This window comes from Citrus clementina, unplaced genomic scaffold, assembly GCF_000493195.1.
Source record: "Citrus clementina cultivar Clemenules unplaced genomic scaffold, Citrus_clementina_v1.0 scaffold_4, whole genome shotgun sequence".
Classification (NCBI taxonomy): Eukaryota; Viridiplantae; Streptophyta; class Magnoliopsida; order Sapindales; family Rutaceae; genus Citrus; species Citrus x clementina.
The window spans coordinates 7,680,910-7,693,042 of NW_006262274.1; the positions used below are offsets into that span (position 1 = coordinate 7,680,910).

General features: G+C 33.3%; 1 protein-coding gene across 1 annotated transcript; it reads right to left on the minus strand.

Moving 5' to 3' along the window:
* Positions 1-3,955: 3,955 nt before the first annotated feature.
* On the minus strand, positions 3,956-5,518 carry LOC112099029. Its single transcript, XM_024186128.1, has one exon. It carries the CDS (start codon positions 5,516-5,518, stop codon positions 3,956-3,958), a length of 1,563 nt encoding a protein of 520 aa, XP_024041896.1.
* Between the last annotated feature and the right edge of the window lie 6,615 nt (positions 5,519-12,133).

A 12,133-nucleotide genomic window follows, 5' to 3' on the forward strand; every position in this document is an offset into this window, starting at 1 on the left:
AATGACAGAGAATTTTTTGGCAGGTGTATTCTTGTTTTTGTTTGCTATGTCTGTCTCTTTCTTAGGTGTCCCTTGCTTCTTTTTTTTCAAATGATCAGGCTGTTACAAACATAATTGTTCAGTATGATTGGCATAAATAGTTTCTAAATACTCTAAATTTCTCTTACAAAGTAGTTAACAGTATCAAATGACACCCCAGAAAGAACATATGTATAAATAGTAAACATACAGCAAACTAAATCCACAAATAACATGTAAGAACAGTAACTACAACAACTCTTATCCAGCAAAAGACTAAATCTAGAAATAATAAGAAAAATAGTAAACAAACTGACCTTTGTTGTTTCAGCAACTGCTTCAGCTTGAACAGACTCTATGCCATCATCTCCAACAACATTATTGTTTTCACCAGGCACGCGAGGGTAGCTGGAACTTGCTATATCTGAATGACGAGGTGTTTTTCTTAGTTCATTTCTCATTTCTTCCAACTGCCGATTAATTGATTCCCTCCATAGACGGTTCTCTCTTTGCCTGTCTCTATCAGCAGGCCTCTGGTAAGTTTGAAAATACAGAGACGGGGTCACAAACTTGCCCACTCCTTGCATATGACCACATTTTGGAGCTTTTCCTAAAGATTGTGCGAGAATATCATTTTTTCCGGATGACCGCATCTTTCCTTTCTTAGCTTCCATCTCCAATTTATCCTACCACACAAATGAATTAAGTAAGCCAATGTTATCAAAGTATAAGTAATCACAAATAGAATTACAGTAGTAAGCAAAAACTTTCTTACGATTTTTTTAATAACTGGTTCAACATCGGGGTGGTATCCTCCGTTTTTCATTTGCCGAGCTCTCTTCCAAAGAACACTCCTGTCCACTTCTTCTTCAGTAAGGCCTGTTTCTGAGCACTGTAAAAAAGTTAATAAAAAGTTAAAATGTTAGTAACAATCATTATTTGCATTAACCAAACAACAGTAAAATGTTAGCAACTAACTCACAGTACATACCACTTCCTGCATTAACCCAACGTAACCTTTTCTACTTAGGCGATGATTAAACTTGTTTTGTGCCCGCCTAAGTTTATTCACACCACTAACTTTCTGCTTAAAACAACCAAACAAACAATGGATAAACCCATAAGGAAAAATGTCATAAGCATTGATATATTATTAACACTTGAATTAGACACTCACTTGAAATTTTTCAGATAGTCTTTCCTTTACAAACTTAATCCAACTTTCCTTAGCAATCGTGCTGTACCGTGCTGGTGGCTTGAAAAGCCTTTTACGGTCATTAACAAATGGTAAAACATAGTTCCTCATTAGAGTGTACTTAAAGTTCCGAAATGCAGCTCCGATGGCTTGTAGTACTTGCTTCCTACTTCGAGGATGAACCACGAAGTACACCTTCAAGTTTCATTATGAAAATGTGAGATTTTTCCAGCCACAATAAAACTAGAGTAATCGTCTAAAGGAAATTATTTTATACCTTAACAGACTCCCATAGACGCTCCTTCGTATCATCTGGAACTCTACGCCAATCGTTGTAGAGGATTGGAATTGATGTACGAGCCAAAACACCAATATACGTAGCCAGCTCAATGGCTTCTTCACCAACTGGAACACCAAGGCTGTTGTATTTAACCACAAACCTTCCACTTCTTTTCCTCTTTTTATTTTGTTCTGACCCAACAGTGCCACCTCTGCTTCGCTTACTGCTGCTCTCAGGTTCATCCTCGTTCCCATCTCCAAACTCATCAAGATCAGGGACATGATCGGCCAGGGGCGTTTCAGGATCATATCCTTCACGGATAAGTGCCTCATGGTACTCTGATTCCTCACCAACAAATCCATCATTTTGTTCATCTAAAAACTCATCGAAATGGGCATCAGATTGCTCAGGTGAAGAACTCTCAGGGACATTTTTTCCCTTATCCATGATGAATATCACAACTGCAGAACAAAATCAAATGATGAGAATACACTACCATATAAAAACTGCCAAAAAATATAAAATAAAATAATAATAGATACCATAAATACTTCTTGTATTAACCTTAACATATATCATTTTGAGAAGGACTCAACAAACAGCTCATGCAAACAAACACAGAAACGATATTCAAGGTCCAATCCAAATTCCCTCTTTGTTGTCTCGTGCGTACATTTCAGAATCATCGTCAATAGAGTTTATGTTATCAGCACTTGGAAATTCAGTAGTCAACGAAGGGTATTCCACTGCATCTTCGCTTCTTTGTGTGGGTTTACCTCTTCTAGGCATTTGGCATACAACTGACCACTTCTTATCAAACTGATCAGGTACATAAAAAACTTGGTTGGCTTGAGAAACTAAAATAAATGGATCATATTTATGACCCATTCGTTGCAAGTCTACCAAAGTAAATCCGAGTCTATCCTTCATAACACCACCTCTGGTATGTACCCAGTCACACTTCATTATTGGAATTCTAAAGATAACATAATCTAGATCCCAAATCTCTCTAATCACTCCATAGTATGTGATGTTAGAAGTGACAGGATTTTTATCTTTTGAACTTGCGACTGAAATTGTTTGTGCAACCAATGACACTCCACTATTTTGAGTAACTCTATTTAAGTCTCGATCTCTTGTAACAAAGTGAAAACCATTTATGTCATATCCAGGATGTTGGAAAACATAAGGACGAGGCCCTTGGGATAACCAACGGATTGTTTGAGTAACAACGTCACTGTTCTCTATCAACATATTTACCTATTATTAATCAATAGGAATATAATGTTAAACAAGCACAAACCGAAACAGAAAGGAAAAAAGGAATTAATTAAACTAATGTTATCAAAACCTTATCTGTTAGCTAATCTGCAAATGTTCGGTTGTGTTCATCTTGCAACCACTTCTCATTTTTTCGTGGATGGCAAAGTTGTAACCAATCCTCATGCTCTCTAAAAATCAGTTAAAAGGACAAAATTTTCAGGTTCCTAAACTACCAAAACCTGACAAATATAAAGCTAAAATAACACAAGTTAGATAACATCACGTTATATAAGGCTGAACTTCCTCAATGTTATGCAAAACATACAAGTGTGCTTGATCTAATGAAGTTCGATCAACTTCCACCATTTGTCCACCACTCATGGGCTTGTCAATTTCTAAATTCTGCACATGTCCAGGTGGAACCCCAATTGTGGGCATGTTTTCCAAGTATTCTGCACAAAATTCTAATGCTTCCTCGGCAATATAACTCTCCGCTATGCAACCCTCAGGACAGTTACGGTTTCGAACATAGCCTTTTAGAGTTTTCATGTATCGCTCAAAAGGATACATCCACCGAAAATATACGGGACCACATTGTCTAACTTCACTCACTAAGTGAATAGTAAGATGAACCATTATGTCAAAAAAAGAAGGGGGAAAACATTTTTCAAGCAAGCACAAAGTCTCTACGATGTTTTTCTCCAATTCATCTAGCATTGTCACGTCAATCACAGTCCCACACAACGAATTAAAGAAGAAACAAAACCTAATGATAGCTTCTTTGACATGTTTGGGCAGCACACACCTTACGGCAATTGACAAAAGTTGTTGCATAAGAACATGACAGTCATGAGACTTAAGACCCTGGAGTTTAAAGTCCTTTTTTGAAACAAGATTCCTAATATTTGAAGAGTATCCAGTAGGAACCTTGATACTTTTCAAAGCTGCACAGAATCTTGCTTTTTCCTCCTTAGTTAAGGTGTGGCAAGCAGGAGGAAGCCATGTACGATTGTTGTTTCCTTTAACTTGTGGTGCTAAGGTGGGCCTAATTTTCATTTCCAAGAGATCCATCCTCGACTTCAGTCCATCTTTGGACTTTCCAGGAATATGTAGCAGTGTACCGTAGATGTTCTCACACACATTCTTTTCAATGTGCATAACATCTAATTGATGCCGCACAAGCAAGTGCTTCCAATACTCTAAATTATAAAATATAGATTTCTTCTTCCACCACGCGAGATCATTATTGTTCGCACTTTTACGCTTTTTATGTTGCTTTTCCCCCATCTATTATCAATAGAGTCGACCAACTGGAAAATTTCCTCCCCGTTTAACAATTTTGGAGGGGTTTCATCACACACACTATTGTCAAAGGCTTTTGCTTGGAACCGAAATTTATGACCATGAGGAAGCCAAAGCCGATGCCCAATGTATACATTTTTTCCACTGTGTTTAAGTCTACATTTTGGTGTTTCTACACCACAATATGGGCAGGCATAATATCCTTTAACAGTACATCCTGCTAAATTTCCGTATGCCGGGAAGTCATTTATTGTCCATAGTAATACAGCCCGCAAATTAAAGTACTCATTTTTGTAGGCATCATATGCCTCCACCCCAACATCCCATAAAGTTTGCAAATCCTCAATAAGAGGTTGCAAATACACATCAATATCTAAACCCGGTTGTTGAGGACCATAAATCAAGAGGGACAACATCATGAATTTTCGTTTCATGCACAACCATGGTGGAAGATTATAAGTAATAAGAATTATTGGCCAGCAGCTATATGTACTACTAAGAGAGCTATGTGGATTGATTCCATCAGCTGATAGAGCTAGGCGAAGGTTTCTAGGATCGGATGCAAAGATTGGCCATTTCTCATCTACTAACTTCCAAGATGGTGAGTCAGCCGGATGTCGGAGTTTACCATCAACCATCCTCTCATTTGCATGCCAAGTCAAGTCCCTAGCAGTTTCGGATGACTGAAACACGCGCTTAAACCTAGGTATAGGAGGAAAATACCATAAAGTTTTTGCAGGAACCCCTTTCCTATATTGGTCTACAGTACCATCCTTTTTCTTCCATCTACATAACCCACAAGTAGGACATTCCAAAAGACCTTCATACTCTTTTCTGTAGAGTATGCAATCGTTTGGGCAAGCATGAATTTTAACATATTCTAAGCCCAAAGCTGACATTGTCTTTTTGGCCTCATACATAGAGGTTGGAATTTCATTATTTTTAGGGAAAGCATCTGCTAAAACACTCAACAATGCAGAAACGCCACTGTCAGACCACCCAAATCTACCCTTCACATTGAACAATTTCACTAAAAAGGATAACTTAGTAAATTTTGTGCATCCTAGGTACAAGGGTTTCTCAGCCTGTTCTAGCAACTCTTTGAATGCCTTAGGGTCCCCACAACAACCCTTATAAGCATCATTAACCATTTCTAACTCATTACCATTGTCAAACTCTATATTTTGTTGCTGAAAATGGTTTTCTCTTTGAGGAGAAGAACTCTTACGAATCTCTTCCCCGTGCCAAAACCAATTGTCGTATTTCACATCAAAACCATGCATATATAAATGATCTTTTACAGTTGTAGGTGTTTCAAATGATAAATTCCCACAATCAACGCATGGACACCTAATGACGCTACTCCCTGCAGCATTTTTTATAGCAAAATTTATAAATTTCTGGACACCCTCTTCATATTCTGTCGACAGTCGATTACATTGAATCCAAGATTTATCCATTTCGGGCTTAATAATTAATGTTCCTGACATATACATAAAACAAAGAAAGAATGTACATACTTAGAATATTTGTCTAATGTTATAACACCATGTGAACTAAACAAATTTTAAAATTACAAATATAGCAAACAAGAAAGCTGATAAACTGAATTTCATACTTTTCAAAAGTTCACTCTCCTACTATACTATAAATATAATAAATAAGACAGACCCCACAACAACACATTACATAGTATCATAATTATAAATTTAAAGATATGTAAATTTTAAGCAAGTGTATAACAACTTCAATCTACGTCAAATAATAGAGGATAAGAAATGGAACTTACCAAATTAAACACAAACAATCTGCTGTTATATCCAATTCCAGGTACAAATCCAGCAACAATATTGATTACTGAAATATATTTTGAATGATCAGTTGATAAAATTCCAAAACTTGGATTCAAGAGGGCTAAAAAGTTACCAATAAATTACATTAATCATATGAGTAAGCCTAAGAAGAAATAATAAACTACAACTTCAAATAATATACATCAGTAGAACAAAAATGAAAGCAAACACAAAGAAAAGCTTCAAGTACCTTAATACAATGCCTTCAACAAATCAAGAACATCGAACTGTCACGTTTATGCAGCAATCACAACTATTTATATTTGACACGCAAATGTTACGACTCAAGACAACAACAGTAACAATAATACCACCAGATGCAAAATAGCTACAACACCACATGCATAGGTAGATGACAATGAGATGTGAGAATCCCTCAATTTTACATAACAGAATCAGTTACTAAAAGTCCCTCCTCAGGCTTTGTTATAGACATTTCAGGCCAATATCACCATCTTCATACACAAACACTCATTTAACTTAACGAAGCTTCAATATCAGAAATAGCTAGAAAAAAAATTCACACACAAACACATGAATATAATTCAGAATTACCTAGAATAAAAAAAAATTAACAGCATTATGCAATGCACGATTACAACTCAAAACAGAACTCAAAATTAACAACATTATATCTTCCTGGGAAATTATTTAGTAAATTGATTACCGAAATATATGCAATATATGCAATACATGCAAATACATTTCAATTTTTTACAAATTATTTACTACTTTACATAAAAGTTCAATAAATAGTCAAAATTAAATACATGCAAATGCAGCAATGACTCACCAGTGGGCGTGAAGCTTCAATTCACCGTCAAGCCTAGGGTTTCAACTTCGGCAACAACGATTTGGGTCTTCTTTCACGGTAAGCAATTGGGTTTCTTTCAGTCAATAAAAGTACCCTGGATGTTGTTCTCATTCCAATTTGGGTTTCGATTAGCACTGACTTCGTCCCAGCAAAGAGAGATGATTTAGTGAAACAACCAGAATGATTTTGAAACTATGGGTGTTTGGGTGTCGTTAGTTTGCTATGGCTGGCTTTTGAGGGTTTGCTCCAAGTGTGCTAATCGATTTTGAGATTCCACAATAACGCTTGCAAATTTTCTGAACACTTAGAAAAAAATTTCCCTCTTTTCTCACAAAAATGTTTCCCCCCTTAACAAAACGCAACGTTTTATTAATTGTTTTTTGTTATTTACGTCTGTTATCCTCAAACTTGCGAAACATACAACTGAGACGACATCGTTTCACTTCTATTTTAGTAATATAATATTTTTAAAAATTAAGTCAAACCCGCGCAATTAAAGTCAACATAAAAAATCAGTCTTTCATTCTTGATTGTCAAATAATTTATCACTAGTCTATCATAATTTCTTGATATATGATATTTATATCACCAATATATCATAATTTCTTGATAAACGATATTTCTATCACAAATATGTCATAAGTGTATGACAGAAAATAAATCTATCACGATTCTATTGTTGTAGGCCTCCAGACCAAAAACTGTCACACAGAGGACTGTCATAGTAGATACTTTTTCTTGTAGTGTAAGTAAAGGAAAAAAGTTCAAAGAAAAGAATTGTTGTGAATTATGGCTCAAATAGGAAAATAAACAAGACTAACTAACATTTTTTTTTTTTAACCCTAAACATCATAAATGAAAGAAGATGAAATTTTCATTACCGCTCAATTTTTCTGCACGCAACCAAATAAGAAAAACAAAAAAGTGTTATAAAAATAATGCGCTAGTAGCTATTTGAGGCATTATTTTGAATGAGACCTATTTGGCATAAGCGAAAAGTCAGAAAATGTTTCGCATATTCCTCTATGAGTACTTCGGAATGGTTATCTATATGAGTCATTGCTTCGTTCGCGTCGCATAATTGCCATCCAAAGAAAAAATATTTTTGTCATTAATTTTAGGTTTTTTTTAAACTTTAATTTAACTTTAATAATGCCATATTATTTAATATTATAATTGCCGTTCGAACCTTGCAAAACATGAAGACTAATATATATATTAATATATGCCATATTATTTAATATTTAATTTTTAAGGCAACTTTTTTAGTTGAGGGCAGGGAACCCCTACGTTACGTAATTCCGTAACAAGCTCATCTAATCACCTTGACTATAAGACTTCTCCTAGTCAGCAATTATTTGGAAATAACGTCTTGACATATGCTGTGGAAATTAAAGAATGAAGTAGACTTACCAAGTCAAGGTGTTTTTCTAGTCTACATATTTTAATTTATACGTTTAGAAAATTAGAAATATTCAATGTCTAATCTGATTTTACACAAAGACTAATGGCCCAAGATTGTGATTGAAATGCTATAAGCAGTTTATTCATAAGTTTAGATAAAAATGAGGTTTGATGGAGAAGAATAGGAAGAGGTTCGCCTGAAGCAATATACTCGTAAGCTTGTCTACTAATAAACGGAGCATATAAGCATAAACACCTAACTTTTGAGGTATGTGTGTGTGTATATATATATGGATCTTAAAGATTGGGAAACGTTCAGAAAAACTTTAAAACCACGAGGTGTTAAAGATTTAAAAGTTAAAGCGCTTAAACTGCACGGTTTATGCGTTTTCCTAGATGTCCTGTATTTTAAAATTTCGAATTAGAACATTTCTATATGTGTGTGTGTGTGTGTGTGGAGGGCAAATCTTTGACTCTCTCCGGCTTCAAGGACCTATACGGTAACTCTTAAATCAAAGGGAGAAAATGGTTAATCCAATCTGATTGTATATGAATTGATATTGACCATACGATTATTCCATATGATTAAGTAATAATGCACACATGTTCTACACATTCAGACAAGTCAGAGTAAGAATTATGAAAATGACAACCAAATCCAAACTAGCTAGGTGAACTATTGTTATTTATCTTTGGTCCATCATTATTAGAAAGATGAGGAGAAGAAGAAAAAGAAAAAACTAATTTTGTAGTCACAAATTAATCTTATGCTCTGATTTTGAAGCAAATCTGCAAAATATTTGAGGATCCAATCATGAACCACGTCCACTTCAATCTTTCGCTGCACTACTACCCATTTTGGGTCGTCTTCTGTTTCTGGCTGTATGTCTAAGCAATAGGAACCTGCTCCAATTTACAGACTATTAATTATGTTATCGAATAATTTAGTTAATAATTGAACACTAATTTTTTATTTTATTGAAAAATTTACATACCGTTTCTTGTTGTCACTACTATTTATACTATTTGATATATTTTTTCCAAACCCCTAAAATCCCCCCCCCCCCCCCAAAAAAAAAAGAAGAAAAAAAAAGATATATAATTAAACAGGTAACTTTGATAGAAAAGAATGTACAAAATTTTTAAGCTTAATTACCCCTCGCTGCCATAGGGATAACGAAGGCCATTTGAGAAAATAATGTTGCTACCAAATCTCTTTAAAACCACTCTTATATCCTGCAAATTAAAAAGAAATAGAAATCAAACAAAATTGAGGTAAGCTTTATAATTAAAAAAAAAAGAGAAAAATTAAATTATTAAAAGAATTTGTTTAGGGATTCATCAATACTTACATGACTGTCGTAATAAGTTGTAATCTAATATTGTCTCGGAACCACTCCATAAGACTTAATGCATTAATCCATATATTCTGTCAGATTAAATGGGTTGCTTGAAACATTGTGTCTTTTTTTGCCAATTCCAATTGATGAGACCATTTCACTGCATGTCTGGATGAGAACTCCACCCCCTCTAAAAAATAATAATAATAATTAAATAAATAAATAAGATAAAGAAGAAAACTATTTTTAATCATTCATAAATATGTAGTCTCATAAATAAAATTTAGAGATGTACATAAAATAGGTATTGTTAGACGAAAGACTCATTTGTTGCGACATGTTGTTTATTTGACAATCTCAATAGAACTATCCAATTGGCTTATTGGCTTATATTTGTGTGGTGTAGATCTATTTTATCAACATTGCAGAAACATGAGATAATATGGAAAATATTAGAAAAAATTAGTAGCATTATTAAGATATTAAATATCACCCAAAATAATAAAATGAAAAAAAAAAGCTCAAAGAATTGTTGTTGTAAATTATGACTCCAATAGGAAAATAAACAAGACTAATCATATCTTTGTGTAAATTTAATTTTTATAAAAAAACGTGTAGGTGTAATATTATGAATAAACTGATAGAGAAAAGAATGTGCAGACTCCTGTGATTTGACAAAATAATCAAAATATTCTCTTTATTTTTTAAAATAGTTACAAAGCTCCTTTTGTAACATACAAATTACGGAAATTCATGGGCTACCTAACATCCATTTTATTTTATTTTATTTTAACACCTAAACATCATAGACGAAAGAAGATAAAAAATTTCATTGCACTCAATTTTTTTGCATGCAATCAATAGGGAAAAGAAGCAGAAAGTGTTGGAAATATAGCACAAGTGGCTCTTTGAGGCGTGATTTTGAGTGAGACCTATCTAATGTAAGTGAAAGGTTAAAATTGTTTCAATTATTCCTCAGTGAAAATTGGGATTACGGTTGAAATACTATAAGTAGCTTATTTTATAAGTTTTGATAAAAATAATTTGGTAAATTTGTTAAAAGTTAATTTATATTTTTTCTATTTCGACAATAGCTTTTAAAACAAGTATGGGATTTTTTTCTATAAGCAACTTATTAAATAAATGCTATATTTTTTAAAGTTTCTATTATAACTTTAATATTTTAAGAAAAGAATAATTATATCTATTTTTTTAAATCTTAATATATAAATAAAGACAATTTAAACTTATATCTATTTTAGTGATTAGATAATAAAATAATTCTTTCATACTCAAATTTACCAAACACCGAGCAAGCTACTTTTATAATCATCAATTTATTTTATTCGCACACATAAGTAGTTTATTTCATCAGCCATTAGAATTTCAAACCGATCCCAAGTCATGTTTGGAATTGCATTGGATTGTCAACTAATTAAACAGAAGTAGCTATTATATGGGAGAATAAGAACAGGTTCACCTGGAGCAATACACCCATAAGCTTGGCTACTAATAAACGGAGCATATAAGGATAAACACCTAAGTTTTGAGAGATACATGTATATGGAGGGCAAATTCTTCGTCTCTCCCCGGCTTCAAGGAAATGGTTAAATCAATATGATTGTATATGAATTGATATTCACCATATGATTATTACATAAAGATTGAACCCTTTTTATGTGTTTTACAATAAGTAAGCACACTTGTTCTACACATTCAGACAACCCAGATTAAGAATTATGAAAATGACCAAATCTAAAACAAGCTAGGCGCACTATTATTTATCTTTGCTCCATAAATATTAGAAAGATAGAGGAGAGGAAAAAAAAGAAAAGACTAATTTTGTAGTCACAATATAATCTTGTGTTCTGATTTTGAAGCAAATCAGCAGAGTATTTGAGGATCCAATCATGAACCGTGTCCGCTTCAATATTTCGCTACATTACTAACCACTCGGGATCATCTTCTGTTGCTGGCTGTATGTCTAAGCAATAGGAACCTGCTCCAATTTACACACTATTAATTATGTTATCCAATAATTTAGTTAATAATTGAACATTAATTTTTTATTTTATAGAAAAATTTACATAACGTTTCTTGTTGTCACTGCTATTATATTGTCTGATATATCTTTTAGAACCCTATAATCTCAAAAAAGAAAAGAAAAAGATATATAATTAAATTGGTAACTTCGATAGAAAAGAATGTACAAAATTCTTAAACTTAATTACCCAGCGCTACTATAGGGATTACGAAGGCCATTAGAGAAAATAATGTTGCTACCAAATCTATTTAAAACCATTCTTATGTCCTGCAAATATAAAATAAATAGAAATAAAAAAAATTGAGGTAAACTTTATAATTAAAAAAGAAAATGAGAAAAATTAAATTATTAAAAGAATCAATTTGGGGATTAATCGACACTTACATGACCACTACAATAAGTTGTAATCCAATGTGGTCTTGGAACCACTCCATAAGACTTGTTGCATGAATCCATAGATTCTGTTGGATTAAATGGGTTTGCTTGAAACGTTGTGTCATTTTTGCCAATTTTAATTGGTGAGACCATTTCACTACATGTCTACATGAGAAACCCCCAATAATGATGGCGATGATGATGATAAAAAAAAACAAAAGAGATAAAGAAGAAAACTATTTTTA

Coding starts and splice junctions, on each gene's coding strand:
- LOC112099029 (XM_024186128.1), bottom strand. CDS start 5,518: ATGGATAAATCTTGGATTCAATGTAATCGACTGTCGACAGAATATGAA.